The sequence below is a fragment of the Rousettus aegyptiacus genome, unplaced genomic scaffold, assembly GCF_014176215.1.
Source record: "Rousettus aegyptiacus isolate mRouAeg1 unplaced genomic scaffold, mRouAeg1.p scaffold_m13_p_14, whole genome shotgun sequence".
NCBI classification, from domain to species: domain Eukaryota; kingdom Metazoa; phylum Chordata; class Mammalia; order Chiroptera; family Pteropodidae; genus Rousettus; species Rousettus aegyptiacus.
Genome location: NW_023416289.1, coordinates 13,933,028 through 13,949,996, shown reverse-complemented (window position 1 = coordinate 13,949,996; position 16,969 = coordinate 13,933,028). Strand labels below are relative to the sequence as shown.

Here is a 16,969-nt window from a genome sequence, read left to right as displayed (position 1 = left end):
ATAGCGTATGAACAGTGTTTTGTTTTTCTATGTTCCCTTCCTGCTCTTGTCATATACAGGAATAATTTGTACATATTTTGTTTGACGGTGTCACCAATATTGAATGTCTGCTGTTTACTGTTTTATATTCATTGCTATAGAGGGTACAGAAGTAAAAGACATAACACAGTTCCTGCCTTCATTGTTAAAATAATAGTCTCTTTGGAGGAAAGACCGAGACATAGAACAATATACTAAAGTAGCGGGGGTGTGGGGAAACTTGGTCCATCTGCACTGGTCGGGGTTGAGAAAACTTTGATTTAGGGGATGGCTTGAGCTCGGAGGGGACAAGGTAGTATGCACTTGTGTGGAAGATGCCTAAAAGGTAAGTTTGGGTGTGTAGAAAGGATGGGAGCACATTATACAGAGCTCTGGGTGTAAAGCTAAAGAATTTGGCATTGATTCAGTAAGCCTCAGTCATTATGCATTTTTGCACCTCATTTCAGGAAGAGTTAGTCTGGCAGTGATATGCTGGACAGACTAGTAAGAAAGACCAGCCTGGGAGGCTGTTCTGTTCCTTTTGGGCTCTTCATTTTCTCTTTCATCCCTGCTTTGGGTCGGTCACCTAGTTCTATCAACTGGTTGCTGCCCTCATCCTACAGAAATTCAGTAGTTTATCAGATAAGTTGTTTTCGTGGGGAATGTTTATCTAGGGCTTATGATTGAGTCTGGGAAACTGAAATGCCCTATATTTGTTCATCTAACATGTATTCATTGCTTCCTGGGGTGCCCTATAAGGAAATGGAGGAGCACAGCAGCTAGGTTCTGTGTGTGCACGCATGCATTGTTTTTATTTAATCTTTATGACATTCCAAAGTGCATACCATTGTTATCCCTGTTTCGTAGGAAAGGAAATAGAGGCACAGAGGGGTAGCATGTCTTATTCCAGATCACACTGGTGGTAAATAGAAGAACCAGAATTGGGATGCAGGTCTCTAACTGAAAAGCCTAAGCTCTCTTTTTTTTTTTTTTTTTTTTTTTTTTTTTTTTTTTTTTTTTTTTTGCTTAAGTTCTTAATGACTATTCCATTCTGCTTCTCCTGCTTTTTACTATTATTATTTTGTATTCCTTTTAAAATATGGAACAAGCATTTTCCTCATGCTGAATATTACATTAAAATGTGATTTGTAATGTCTGTATAATAGTCCATTTTGTAGCTGTATCATTCATTTTAATTAATAATGTCCTTATAATCTTTGTGTTCATCTCTGATTGTTTCTGGCATAAGGTCTGAAGTGAGATTACTGGATCACAAGTAGAATATTTTTAAAATTCCCAATTCATATCACCAGTTCCCTTGCTGATTGCACTGCATCCTGACCAACATTGGGGATTATCCTTTAAAACAGGCTTAACAGTTTAATAGATAAAAAATGCTGTCACGTTATTTTAATTTGCATTTCTTTTAGTGTTAAGGAGATTCAGTTGTTTTTTTTATTATCTGCCATTTGTATTTCTTGAGTTATCTATTTGTGTCCTTTGCCCAGTGTTCTCTTTTGCTGTTCATCTTTTTCTTATAAATTTTTAAATTACTTACACATAGTAAGGACATGAATCCTTTGTCATATTCTGAAAATACTTTTTTCTTGTTAACCATTTTCTTTTTAATTTTGTTTAAAATGTTTTGTCATATATAAGTTGTTTTTATTTTAACTTTAGTCAAAATCTTAGCAATTTCCTCTGGCTTCTGTTACCTGTGTATCTAAGCACAAAGCTTCCTCATTCTGAAATCAAAGGCTATTCACCTATATCTTTTTTTTAAGGTTTTGGGTTTTATTGTTTTTTGTTTGGTTTGGTCATTGATATCTGTCTCATAGACAACAATATATTCCTGATGAATTAAAGATATAACACAATGTTTTCTAAATAGTTTTTTTGGTACCTTTTATGAAACAATGCTATTTTCTCCACTAATTTAAAATGACAACTTTTTATATGCTAGGAAGTTGTTCTGAATTCTTCTGTTTAAGTTGTCTGTCTGTAATAGTGATAGTACTATACTGTATTATTGTGGCTTTGTAATACATTAACAGTTGGAAATGAAAGGTTGCCTTCATTTTTTAGAAATTTTATTGTTATAGTCAATATCTTGTTTGTTTTTCAGACAGATTTTTAAAATTATATAAAATAGAATTAACACCTTTGCAATGTTTGTCCCTATTTAGTGAGGTCTTTTATGCCTCCTGGAAGAGTTTTGTAATCTTCAGATAGGTCTGCATATTTTGGGTTGAGGTTATTTTTATTTTGTTATGTTTGTTAAGAATGGTATAACTTTGTCATTTTTTCTGTATTTCCTATTGTCTCTATATGTATGTTGTATACAATTTCATGTATGTTTATAGCCCACCTTGTTTGAAAAAAAATTTTGAAGAAATATATCAAAAATACAAATAATAAATTACATAAAGTCAAAACTCCAGAAAATGCCAATTAGAATAGAAAGTTATTACAACACATTTTGAGAGGGAAAAAATGGTTCAATGTGTGGCCAACTAAAAAAGTAGTAACAATCCTATTACATAGGTCTTAACAATGAAAAGAAAAAATTCCTTAGTTGAAGAAAAGCTTTTCCAAGCATGTAACCCCAAATTAAATTTCTCTCCCGTATCTTTTAGTGTAAACCAAGGGCATAATGCCAAAACAAAACTTGGCGAAAGCAGTTCTATAGAGGATAAGGCCTTGTGATTCAGGTATACCAAATTTTCTGATAGTTTGGGATAATTCTGAGATGAAGCCTAGAAGAGAATGCTGAATTCCACAGAGAAGTCAAGTCAGATAAAGATAGAAAAGTGTCTTGGATTTACCAGTTAAGAGCCTTCGCTGGCCTCAGAGGAATTCATAGTATTAAGGAACAGAAACCAGATTGGTGAACTGAGGTGTGGAAGAGAAATAAAGAAATGGAGACAGCAAGTGTAGGGTTGAGCATGGAGGGAATAGAGAGATGGCAGATGCTAAATGGTCAGGTGGAGTTAAGGGGAGTTTTAAGATGGGAAAGATTTGAGCCACACATAGAGCTGGCAGAGAACAAGCTGAAGCAAAAGGGCAGGGCTGATCAAGCAGGCTTCCCCAAGGATGCAGGCCATGCTAGTGGTCTAGGAGCATGAGCAGACCTCAGGGTCCTCTATGTTGGAGTTTAGAGCTCTGCATCCTCCCACTTGACCAGTCAGCAGGCAGGGACATGTTTTGGTGCTAGTTTCCTCTCTTTCAACCCCCTCATCCCCAGGTGCAAGGATCACCCTACCTTAGTCTAAAGGAACCTCCTCCTGCTCACCCTCTACCCAGAACTCAATTTGAATGATTATTTTAAAAAATGTATTCCTAAGCTTCCCTTTTTCACCAAGATGATAGAGACTACAGGAAGGATCTAGTCTTTAGAGTTCCATTTTGTGTGTGATACCGTGGCTCAGAAGACTAACCTGCTTTGGCATTTTCATTTGGTTGGTTCAGGTCTCTTTATTCCTTATCCAGCGTCATTGAGTCAAAGATGACAGACAAACATCCACGTAGAGACATCCTTTAGGCAGTAAAACAGATGGCACGTGTAGAGATAGCTGAAGTAAAAAAGGCTAGCAAATGGAGTAGCTACAGAGAAAGGAACAGAGCTCTCAGAGGCAAGGGAGGAGACCTAGGAAAGGCAGGAGCCAAGGGAGAAAAGAGGCTGATGAAGGAACAACATGATGCTAGAGAAACTTGAGGTTGAGGATAAGGGAAGGCCTTTGGGTTAGTGGTGTGGTTCTTGGTGAGTGGTGCTTGTGAACCAAATAGAAGGAACACAGAGCAAAGGAGGTAGTGGAGTCCTTTTTGGCAAGGACAAGTTCTTAAAATAGGAGAGCAGAGCCATATACAAATGTATGAAAATTATATGTATAATATGATACCTACATAAAAAATATATATCCATAAGGGGGAAGCACTAAGACAACACCAAAGTGTGCTAGGTTATTAGGTATAGAAATTATGAACAGCTTTTAATGAAATTTTTATGTGCTTCATTTTTCAGATTTCTACAAATAAACTAACATACTCTGATAATCTGGAATAAAAAGTTGTGTCTGGGAAGTAAATGTAAACCTCCTTTTAGGGTGTTGATCCACAAAAAGATTTTACAAAACTTAGAAAACATGGCTGACTCAAGCAAGGAGAGAGGCAGAGAATATGAGAGTGAGTCTGTCTGTCTCTCTCTTTGTCTCTGTCTCAGAGAAACTGAGTGGAAGCAGGAGGCAGATCTGAGTCCATAGCAGAATGCAGGCAATGGGTCAGAGCTAACAGGGTCGAGGGGTGGGAGAGACCTGGTCCAGTTTATTAGGTTATTGATTCCAAGGAGACTCCTTTCTGGAGGAAGTTAGGTAAAGTTACCCATAGCTTGAGGGAATGCAGCAAGATTTCTAAGGAGTGCATGGAAGAGAGAGGTGGCTTGCTTACTTTGTGTCTAATTTTTCTTTATAAAAATAGAAGCTACTGCTCTAAGACCCTGAGGAGATGTGGATGTTCATGGACCTTATACCATGTGTTTACAGTGAGAGAGAATACTCTTTCAGTTCAACTCCCTGGCAATACTTTTGGTTTCAATTTATACTTCTTTGTACCAATTCTTTTCTACTTGGCTTGTAATTTCCTGACCTTTTTTTGGTTGGACTTGGTTATTTACAAGTAATTTTAAGTTCTCAAGCTGGACAAGATGGATTTTTCTGTGTTCTTCAAATTGTTGGATGCTATACAACCCCACGTAGCTCAGAGATTACCTATTTTTTCCCTTCACAAATTTTATTACAGGGGATGTACCTAAATACTCTGGGGATTAGGTAGTGATTTTCTGGCAGAGCCAGTGTTAGCATTTACAGCTTGTAAATTTTTGTTCTTTGTCCTGTTACTTTTCCCAAGAATGTCGCAAGGTGGATGGGGCTTTTTCTTTGTTCCCTCACACCAACATTTGGAGTTGGATCTTTGCTGGGATACTAATTTTGAAACCTTTGTGTTCTGGAAAACTTTTTTTTTTTAATGTGTGAGAAGTAATAGTATAAAGTAGTGCTTCTTGGGATACATAAACTCAACTTCGGGATCTAGTAAATGGAACTGTGGGTCACGTGGGGGGCCTAAAGTTTCTGTTTCTAACAAGTTCCAAGTTTACGCCAGTGCTCCTGGTTCTCAGACCGTACTTTGAGCAACAGAAGTATAAATCTGTGCTGTCTAGTACAGTAGCGCCCCTAGCCACATGCAACTGTTGAGGATCTACAGTGTGAATAGTTCAAATTGAGGTATATTATAAAGTATAAAATACATACCAGATTTCAAAGGCTTATTATGAAAAAGAATATTAAATGATCTCATTAACTTTTTATATTAGTTATATTTTGAAATGATGATAATTCGGACATATTGGGTTAAATAAAATATTGCTAAAATTAATTTCACCTGTTTCTTTTGACTTTTTCAACATGGCTACTAGAAATTTTAAATTACAGATGTGACTCACATCTGTGGCTTCCATATATATTTCTGTTGGATAATGCTAGTATAGAGTATTTCTACTCCAAGAATAATCCATGTGAACATTATTGCTTACATAAAAGTAATTAGAGTTAGAAGCATACTTAAAGTAGTCTTTCATGATCAGAAATATAAAAAATCTTGTAATAAAAATGGTAGCACATCAATGCTCAGACATTTTTTATTTATAGTCAAATTATAAAGCACTCTTAATGTTCCTGGACCTTCACCTTGTACAGTAACATTTTGTTATATTTGACCTAATGTTAATGGAACCGCTAGTAAGAGGCCTTTGCATTGAGCATTGTAGTATTTCCCTCTTGGTTGTTGAGAACAAGGGATTAATGAAAGAGGGCAATAGCAGAACAAATCAGACTGACAGTCCAGCAACCCACAAGGTTTTCCATCAGCCTTGATTTTGTTTCGTGCAGATGGTGCGGTTCACTGAATCTGTCCAGAAATGTAGGTTGCTTCAAGCCTGGCTTTTGCCCTCAAAGAGATTTCACAAGCCAGCTGGAGAAATTGATCATTTTGAGAGAAATGTAAATGCAAAATAGTGAGGTTGTTTTATCAGCAGACACATTCAGAGAAAAGTAATGGCTAAAGAGCAACAAGTCATAAATTTGAGTAGGCTATCTGAAGTTAGATAAGGAGGGGCCTTGAAAGCAAGAGGGGTATACATGTATCATGCATCTCTCCCTTTTACAGATAAAGAGACACACTTTATTGTGGAAATCAAGCACTATTCTTTGTGAACAGAGTAAATCTTAACTTCCCCTGCCCAGAAAGCAGTATGCAGTTTCCCAGTGCTGACCAGTATAGTCTTCCTATTTTGTCAAATAAGACCATCCAAACAGTGGCCACAACCAACACATCTTTCTCCTATCTCTTTCTACCTTTCCCTCTGCCCTATGCTTTAAGCCAGGTTTTGTTCTTTCTCATAATCAATTTGCTCATATATTTATTTTATGTAAGGATACAACCCCTTCCCTGCAAAATATACATCACTCTGCCTCTCAGTATCCTGCCACCCATGTTTCAGGGTTCCATTCAAATACACATTTATGAAGCATCGTGATGTCACACCTGATTAGGTAGGGCTCTCCACATCTAGCTACTTTTACCTTAAGCCATTATACCTATTTTATTCTTTATGTTAGATAGTAACTCTAATGCAGGACCAGGCCTTGCCCACCCTCTGTGGTCTTTGTGCTGCTTTTCAGGTGTTCTTGGACTAAGAACCTCTGACTCTTAGCATGGGTACAATGTTAAGATGCCCAGAGAATTGGAGAAATATACCGCTAATAAAAGTAGCAAAAGCTTTGTTTGAGACTAGGGCAAGAATACAAAACACCTTAAATTTTAATTTTGAATTAGCCTTGTATATCCTTGCAGTTTTTGTTAATTCATATTATTGCTATCAATTAGATAATTTTTCAGACCTATCTTGCACTTAGGTATCTGGGTACTCGCAATACTCACAAGACTTAAGAGCCAGAAACTATATGAATTGACATTTTTGTGTGTGTGTTTATTATATATTCAGTTAGTATTTATTGAGTACTTACCAACCTGGTCACAGTGCTTAAGAAAGAGTTAAAACTACTTGCTATACATAGTTCCTATCTTTAAGGAGCTCATGGCCTTACAGAGGGAGAGAGACACAAATATCAAGTTCATGGTATAACACAGGAGATGGTGTCATGTTGTAGCTACAAGCAAAGGTGAAAAAAAACACTATGACAGAATATGTTTTCTAAGTTATAATTTAGGTAGAAATAGTGAGTGCCTCAGTCAGTGTTTTTATACAAAATTATAAGAAATGTACAGCATTTAAACTGGTTTTGTTAATCTTTATTATAGGAGATCCAGAGTTGACTCTAATTATCTTATGTTATATATTTAATCATTTGTTGGTTTGAATCAGGATCCAAAGAAGATCTATACATTGTGATTGATTGCTGTATCTTTTAAGTGTCTTTTGTCTATATCAGGATTTCTCAACCTCAGCACTATTGACGTTTGGGGACCCAGTAATACTTTGTTGTGGAGGACTGACTTGTGCATTGCAGGATGTTTAGTAACATCTCTAGTCTCTGCCACTGGCTGCTAGTCACACACCCACCCCAAGTTGAGAACCACTTATCTGCAGGTTCTCCCTTTGTCCTTCCAGTTTTTTCTCCTGGCGATCTACTTGGAGAAGAAACTGGGTAGTTAATCATGCACAGTATCCTTCAGTCTGGATTTCACTAATTTCAACCCTGTAGTGTAATTTAACATCCTCTGTCACCAATTTCCTGTTAATGGGTAGTTGGATCGAGGCTATATTAGTTTCAGAATTTTTTGTTTTGTTTGGCAAGACTGCTTCAGAGGTGATGTTTTGTTCTTCCTTCAGGAGACGTAATATCTGTTGTGTCTTTTTGTAATATTAACTATTGGCGCCTAATTCATCGGGTTTTTTTGGTTTGTTTTTTGGTTTTTGGGGTTTTTTTGCTTTAAAATGTATATATCTTCATTTAGACAAACTTTATTTTAAATAACAATCTGTGTTCTCCCTTAATAAAGGAAGGGGAAATGGAAGGTGAGGCAGTTGAAGCCATTGTGGAGGAGTCTGAAACTTTCATTAAAGGAAAGGAGAGAAAGACTTACCAGAGACGCCGGGAAGGGGGCCAGGAAGAGGACGCTTGCCACCTACCCCAGAACCAGACTGATGGGGGTGAGGTGGTCCAGGATGTCAATAGCAGTGTACAGATGGTAATGATGGAACAGCTGGATCCTACCCTTCTTCAGATGAAGACTGAAGTAATGGAGGGCACAGTCGCTCCAGAAGCAGAGGCTGCTGTGGACGATACCCAGATCATAACCTTGCAAGTTGTAAATATGGAGGAACAGCCCATAAACATAGGAGAACTTCAGCTTGTTCAAGTACCTGTTCCTGTGACTGTACCTGTTGCTACCACTTCGGTAGATGAACTTCAGGGTGCTTATGAGAATGAAGTGTCTAAAGAGGGCCTTGCAGAAAGTGAACCTATGATATGTCACACCTTACCTTTGCCCGAAGGGTTTCAGGTGGTGAAAGTGGGGGCCAATGGAGAGGTGGAGACACTAGAGCAAGGGGAACTTCCGCCTCAGGAAGATCCTAGTTGGCAAAAAGACCCAGACTATCAGCCACCAGCCAAAAAAACAAAGAAAACCAAAAAGAGCAAACTGCGTTACACAGAAGAGGGCAAAGATGTGGATGTGTCTGTCTATGATTTTGAGGAAGAACAGCAGGAGGGTCTGCTGTCGGAGGTTAATGCAGAGAAAGTGGTTGGTAACATGAAGCCTCCAAAACCAACAAAAATTAAAAAGAAAGGTAAAATGATTTATCCATTATACTCTCATAAAACCAATTTGGAATAAAGCACATAACAGTGCATATGCAGATTATTTTATGTTAAAACGGATTTCTTTTCTAAAGATCATGATGTGGGTACTGCCTTTTTTAGCCAGTCTGAATGAATTTTTTCCAGACAGATTACCTTTTAAGTCCTGAAGAGAAAGAAGAAAATTTTAGTGGCGTGAAATAATATGACAATATGATTTAGGTTGAGTTTATTTTTAAAAGACTAATAAAATATATTTGTAGAAATTTAGGACTAATCTTAACACTTTTAACCCTACAACAAGTAAGTGTTTTATTTTGCATATAGGTGTAAAGAAGACATTCCAGTGTGAGCTTTGCAGTTACACTTGTCCACGGCGTTCAAATTTGGATCGTCACATGAAAAGTCATACTGACGAGAGACCACACAAGTGCCATCTCTGTGGCAGGGCATTCAGAACAGTTACCCTCCTGAGGAATCACCTTAATACACACACAGGTGCTGGATAAGAATGTTGGGGACTATAGTATAGCAAAGGTTAAAACTTGGGTTTTAAGTATCATTCAGGTTGGTTTCAGTGGGAGGTTAAGAAAGATTTTTGTTCTGTCTTATGGTATCTTTTTTGTAATCTTGATGTCTTGTAGGCACATAGGCTTAGTTATAAGCAAATGTAAAGAAAATTTATTGGAAAATAACCCAAATTATATGAGGACGGTGATCCAGAAAAAGATGATCTGTGGTAATTAACCTGTCATATTTCCTAAAATTATCACCATTGTGTTGCTAAGGTTTTAACAACGAAAACTCCCAGGCAACAATTTCCAGGCACTATGATGAAAAACTTTAGAAATAGAAGTGAAATCCTGCCTTTGTAAAAACCATGGTTTCTGGTTGTTTCACCTGAAGGAAGATAAGTAATGTATAATCTCAGAATGGAAAGTTTAAGGCACCATTCTAGCAATTCATTTATTAATTTGCACTCCATGCATAGTAAAGGTCATACTAATATTCCAGTACTAGCTTTATGTTGGCTGTGGCCCGGTCTCAGGCACTAAAGTAGAGGGACACTCCCTGCACACTGGAGCTCTCTTTAAGTCTCTGCACTTTCAGTGTTGGCCCCTGGCCCTAAGGGCTAATAAAGAAACTTCTTTCACATATTTCTTCATACAGAATGGCTTTCCTCTAGCTAGATTCTCCACCTCATTTTATATGATGACTCTTGTTTTTCATTTGATGTCTTGGTTGTCCAGTGAACATAATCAAGTGGGGGTTGGCCTATAAGCATCTGTATATTAGTATATTCTTTGCTGTTGTGACTTAGTCACTTTTCACCATCTTCCTAGTTTCTGCTCAGGCACTTGATGTATTTGGTAGTTTGAAGACACTATAAAAAGCAACATGTGACTAGATAAAAGCAGCTGGCCCATGATAGGACATCCCAAGATGGGAGTGCCTTGATGTAGGCACTGTGTTTCATGGCCTAGTCTTCAGCTTTGAAAATAAGTTTAGTCTGGTTACTCAAAGCTGATTTGGAAGTACTGATTCATACTAACCAAATCATCAAGGCTTAAATGCTTATCAGAAAATCAGATTATGGTGAGGAATCCACCTTTTCATTTTTTAGATGTAGTCATATTGCATTCTAGGGGACGCCCTTACCTATGTCAAGATGCCGTAGCAATTGAAGGGTGACGTGGTGAGCCTCGACTTGGGCAGAGGGGCACACACGTGGTCATGTGGTACATTCCAATGAAAATCTCTGTGTCCCACAGTAGAGTCTACTTCTTTCCAAATTGCCATGCTTATGTCTACCAAAGGAGGCCTCTTTTCTTTCCCCTAGACAATACTAGGTAACCATTGGGAGATTCTTAGTTTTCAGCTTACCTTGTCCTAAGAGAAATTGGTGCTGCTTTTCTTCTCTTGTGAACTGTTGTTTTACTGATGTATCTATACCATTAAACTATGCGTTTTTAGTAGACAAGAACTCTCCTTCACTCCTACATCCTCAGTACTAAAGAAGCAAATTGAACTTAGACATGGATATATGAAAGTGATGTGTTTAAGTCACATAAAGGCAATAATACTTTCCAAAACCTTTGGTAAATCTCTAGAATTCTTTATCAAAATAAATTTATATAGAAAACAAGCTCTTAAATTTGTTTTTTGTGGTTTTTTTTTTTTGACTGTCAATATGGATTACCCAGTGACCCTATATGTATAGTCATAATACAGTAAGATTTACTGTACAGAAAGATCTTAAGTCAAATAGCTATTAATTCTGTGACCTATACTTGATACAACATTGAGATTTTAAAAATATTCTATATTTTTTTAGCAAGGGTTGAAAAAGAATGGTGTTTCTATTAACTTTTAATCAGTAATGGCCGGGATATTCACAAAGTAGGGGTAAAAAGGATTTTGTATTCAAGGCAGGTTCAAATGGGTAATTAAGAGAAACTAAATGTTTAGCACATGTTTCTGATATTCTGGGGTTAGTGTTGTAAAGTCAGCCAGGCCCTCTCAGAGCTTTTGGAGCTACTCTCAGGCTAGTGCAGGATTGATGATATGACCAGGGTCCATCTTCATGCAGCAATTAAACTGTCATTAACTATGCCCTTGATCTTTCTTCCTGTTATATCCTCCTTCTCTTAGGCACACGGCCTCACAAGTGCCCAGACTGTGACATGGCCTTTGTGACTAGTGGAGAATTGGTGCGGCATCGTCGTTACAAACACACCCACGAGAAGCCATTTAAGTGTTCCATGTGCGATTATGCCAGCGTAGAAGTAAGTGTTCAATTCCTTGTCGGTTCCTCTCTTAAGATCATGATTCCAATAAAGCAATAAACTACCCAAACTGACCTAAAATGAGATAGGAAATCTTACTAGATTATTAATACTCCCAGTCTCCCTCCCCACCACAAAAAGAAAATATAATGAGTATGAAAGATTTACCCATTAAAAAAAGGCCACTGATTTCACATGTCATTACAGGCAGGTTCTGCTGAACTTCACAGAAACAAATACCTGTACCCAGAGCATTTAAAAATGAAAGATTTTATCATCTTCAGTATTTGCGGCTACCATGTTATCAAAACTGAATAAGGATACTACCAAAAATAAAACTAATTCTCACTAGAAAGCAAAAATTCTAAATAAGTTTATTTTTTACCCCCTCTTTAATTCTCCCCGCCCCCCACCCCTGACCTATGGATGTTAAGAACTGGATCTCTGAACGTGGGGCATCTCCTCCCACATGTTGTGCACCCGGGGCCTAGCGCACCCAGGATATGGTCCGTGGCTTCACCTGGGGCACGAACCCAGGACCTTCTGCATATAAAGCAGACATGATAACCACTGTACTATGGAGCCACCCCCTAAGTAAGATTATTTTTAAAACCACATTTAGTAATATGTTTTTTAAAATGGTGGTTACTTAATAGAGTATATTTAAAATACAAGAATAGTTCAGCATTAGAAAATTAATGGTATGTACTACATTGAGAGATTAAAGTAAAACCATATGGTCATTTCTATAGATTATTGAAAAACTATAAAATGTAATACTCAGCTACTGTTTGAAGTCCTAGCAAGTTAAGAGTACAAGAAAATATCTTTACTATAAAAGTATATACCAGAAACCTATAGTAAACCCCTTCTAATTAACCGAAACATTGGAAATATTCCCATTAAAATTTAGAGTAAGATATCCATCTTACATCTTACTGTCATTTCAGCATTGTATTGGAATTCTAACTAATAGAATAAAACACGATGAATTATAAAAGGAAAAAACAAAACTTTCTTGAAGAGTTATCTGCTTACATATCAGCAGTATTCAGTTATATTCAAGAGTATCAGCTAAAAAACTTAGAGTAGTAAGAGTTCAGTTGGGTGGCCAGCTACAAGGTAAATACACAGAAATCAGTGACTTATTTTGTATTATCAATAGTAGGAAACAGGTTTAGATTCTAACAGCAATAAAATGATTCAGGGATAAGAAAACTGTACAGACTTTTCCAAATGACATTAATAAATGAGATGTTATAAGTTGATTCTAAATTTCAACTGGAAAAGTAAATATGACTAGCTAAGAAAATTTTGAGAAAAGAATAAGGAAATCGTGCTATTGGATGTTATAAAGCCATAAATGAAGACAGTGTAATGTTGAAGCAGTGATAAATTATTTGTTGGGATACAATAGATATTTGTGCATATATATAGGAGTTTAATGTGTGGTAAGTAGGCAAATCTTGGAAAGAATTATTCAGTGATATTGTTGGAACCATTGTTTAACAACTTAACAGTATGTAAAAATTTGCTCTGCAGCACTTAATCAATGTAAGGGATTTTTATTGTTAGAATTGGGACGCTGTTTTAAATTTTCAAATCAAACATGTGAGTGTTCAAAGCCCTTCTTAGAATCAAGTTACTGTTTTGTTAGAAGGGTACCCACAGGAGACAAAAAGCATAGTCACTAGTGAGGAAGGTAAATGAGAGGGCCCTGGAGCCTGGCCTGTCTGGAAAGTGCTGATAATGGGAAGAGAGACCAAGGGAATTTAAAATGTGTTCTTATTAATTCAGATTCAAAATATAGAAGAAAACTAATCTACAGACAAGCACAGATTATAATAACTATTATGGGAAAACTTAAACATAGAGAAGTATATGGAATAGTATAATACATGCCCATGTACCCATCATCAAGCTTAAACAGTTATTGATGACCAATTTTGACTCAGGTATGTCCCTATCCATTTACCTTCTTGGATTATGATATGGATTTGAGAAACAAAGATTACAGATAATGAGGAATAAATTACTATCTTTTAGACTTTTTCTATATTATGAACTTTAGTGCCCAAAAGCTAAGCTTTTGTGCCTAACCCACAGCACTCACAGTCTTTATTAACTGAAGTGTAAGAGGTTTGGTTGCTTTTGTGTTGTAGGTCAGCAAATTAAAACGTCACATACGCTCTCATACTGGGGAGCGTCCGTTCCAGTGCAGCTTGTGCAGTTATGCCAGCAGGGACACATACAAGCTGAAAAGGCACATGAGAACCCATTCAGGTAGGACTTTCTCCTCCTTGTCGAAGCAATGAACTGCTTTTCTTTGGGTTCCATGGGACCCTGTAAACCACCTGATGCCTCTACTGCTTATCTGAACAGAAGTTGGCATGAAAGTATATAACCAATGAATGCTTCTCTGACGTATATTCTGAACTGATTATTCGAATATACATTGATGAATGGAAAATTTTTACTGCTTGAAGTCTGGGTAGACTCTAACCCAGCTCGTTCGGTTTTCCTAAGACTGTCTTCTCATAAAAGGAAAACCTATTGATCCTCCTATCATCCTGTCTACTCTCCCTCAGAGGTAAGCATTGCTCTAGGAACTGTCTAATGTGTATGATTCTGTGAGAGAGCTGTGCAGAGCTGTGCAGAGCAGAGGTGGCAGCAGTAGTTTAGAACCCGTTTGCCATCTCTGAAGATGCACATGAGCCAGGCAATGGGCCTGAGCCTCAGCCTTCCTGAGTAAGACCTATTGATTCTCTGTGGCTTTGCATATCTGCCACCTCAGTTACCTTCCAATTAAATGATAGTATTTAGTCACTTTATCTAATTTATTCATTCTCCATTTCCTTTTAAGGTGAAAAACCTTATGAATGTTACATTTGTCATGCTCGGTTTACCCAAAGTGGTACCATGAAGATGCACATTTTACAGAAGCACACAGAAAATGTGGCCAAATTTCACTGTCCCCACTGTGACACTGTCATAGCCCGAAAAAGTGATTTGGGTAAGTAAATTTACTAGTAGCAAATGAGAAAAAATATTTTGAAGGATCTGTGAAAGTACGAAGGTCATAAATAACCTCTTTTTCTGACTTTTATAAGTTTCGTGTATGTGAATGGCCTGCCACTTATAAAAGCCATTGCTTAGCTGTTATTTTTTCCTATCTCTTCTTTAACTGCAGCCAGGCTACAAGATTCTTACCTAAATATAACTTATCTGTAAATTAATGGGAACCGTAATGAGAGGCAACAGAGCATACCTTTAATTAGTAGCCAAAATGTTAAGTCCTCAAATAGGGAAATGACAGTGTAATTCAAACTAAGGTCAGTCCACTTAAAATTTTTTTAGAACATTTGTACTTTCTCTAGGTAATTGGACTATATTACTAGTTTAGTGAGAACTACATTTCTGTGCATAATTAAGCTAGAATTTATATAGATGCAGAGTTTAGTGGTAGAAATTTTGGTGTAACCCATACTTAAACATATGATCACTTAGATTTCTCCATTTTTCTTTAAAAGATTTTTTTAAAATTTCCCTTAATCTGTTCTCTGTCCACAATGTATTATTCTCTGAGTATTATTATTATTACAAACATTTTAACATTAGGTAAATTGCTGTACTTTACATATTGCCTTTTACTTTATAAATTGCCTCAGAGCTGTCAAATGATAGTTATACTTTTTACACATTTGAGCTTCATAACAAGTCATATGTATTCTAGCTTTATAGATGATGAACCCGAGGCTCAGGCAGGTGTCTTGACAAAAGCTACGCGCCACAGCTTATGAGCAGCAAAGCTAGGCTTGAGTCCTCTTGAGTTGTTTCTTATACTGGGGAAATAAATAAGTACCCAGGTTATACCAGGAACATACCAAGTCATAGCATAAATATCACTTGTCTTTCTGCAGCATTGGTTTTACTCAAAAGGTTTTGAGCGACGTTAAATAATTTAGCTAGTGTTTTAAACCTATTTTTATGTTAATATGACTATATTGAGCAAAATGCAGGCTGATAGACATTTTTTCAGCTGAAACTGAATTTGAGGCAGAGGACTATGGTCTCCATATAAGACCCATTGGTCACATGTTCATTTTACTCTGCTGTATAATATCTTATGGCAATGTATGTGAGCCATCAGGCCACTGTCTGAATTATTCAATTTTTTAAAAATTAATTTAATTCAAATAAGCACCATGAATGTTTTATATTTGCATGATACCTCCTAGACCCTGTGTAATGAACTCTTTATGAATCACTTTATTACCTAGGAGCTGGCAAATAGTAATCTCCCAAAACCAGTCCCAAAGAGTTTGTGTTCCATCTTTAAAGCAGGCCCAATTTCACTCTAATATGTAGTAATTAAAATCCATCACTTTGTAACACAGGAAATCTTGGGTTTTGGAGACCGACCTACTAGAGTCAAGTTTGGACGTGGTTCCATAGTGTAGCAGTTAGCACTTCTGTTTTATGCACAGATGGTCCTGGGTTCACGCCACAGTGGAGCCACAGTCCATGGTCTGTGGCCATGCCACCCTGAATAAGCCCGATGTCTGATCGTGGAAGCTAAGCATGGTCAGGCCTGGTTAGTACTTGGATGGGAGACCACCTAGGAAGACCAGGTGCTGTAGGCATAAATAATAAATTAAAAAAAAAATTAGAGTCAAGGTTGACCTCCAAATACTGCTCTGAGCCTTCTTTATAGGACTGTTAACAATTATTTAATAAGAACATATGAAAGAAAATTTTTTACTGTTAGGTCTATCAGAGGACCAGAGGGGGAAAGTTGAGGCCTACAAATTATTTAAAATATATATGTGTGTGTATAAAAGGCCATTGTATAATGAACATGTGTAGTGAGTAAAAAGTGAGCCATCCTTTCCCTTACCTCATTTCTGTTCCCCAGAATTGGCCTTCCTTGAGTTTGCTGAGATATCACCTTGATTGAATCAGATTGTTAGCGCCATAAATTCACGATACAAATGCAGCTGGGCTCTTATTGTTCCTGGGCAGTCCAACTATTTGTCCTTGTCAGGTGTGCTCCCATTCTCAGTGAGTTTGTTCATTCATTCCACAAATGTTTGGGTACCTGCTTTGTGGGAGGCACCATGACAGATTTAGAAAATCACTTACTTTTTTAAACCTCTGCCTCCCCTTTTCTCTCTGCCTTTCTGGTCTCAATAAATGGCCTCTTTTCCTACTTAAGAAAATAAAGTAGCAGATTGAAACTCCAGATAATCCTATTTTCAAACCTACAAACTTACCTGTGTCCACATTCATCCT

The 16,969-nt window shown here is 37.1% G+C and overlaps 1 protein-coding gene across 5 annotated transcripts in view; it reads left to right on the top strand.

Annotated features, from left to right (window-relative positions):
* Window positions 1-16,969, top strand: part of CTCF (CCCTC-binding factor) — a 41,260-nt gene that overhangs the window by 15,484 nt on the left and 8,807 nt on the right. For 3 of the 5 annotated variants that reach the window (XM_016163811.2, XM_036231473.1, XM_016163801.2), the window contains 5 exons: window positions 8,092-8,881; window positions 9,219-9,389; window positions 11,544-11,677; window positions 13,840-13,960; window positions 14,541-14,690. In XM_016163811.2, the coding sequence (XP_016019297.1) occupies window positions 8,101-8,881; window positions 9,219-9,389; window positions 11,544-11,677; window positions 13,840-13,960; window positions 14,541-14,690 (1,357 nt within the window). In that variant the 5' untranslated portion in view covers window positions 8,092-8,100. Of the gene's footprint in view, window positions 1-1,628; window positions 4,201-8,091; window positions 8,882-9,218; window positions 9,390-11,543; window positions 11,678-13,839; window positions 13,961-14,540; window positions 14,691-16,969 lie in introns of those variants that run through there. The other 2 variants (XM_016163783.2, XM_036231472.1) reach the window with 2 other exon arrangements.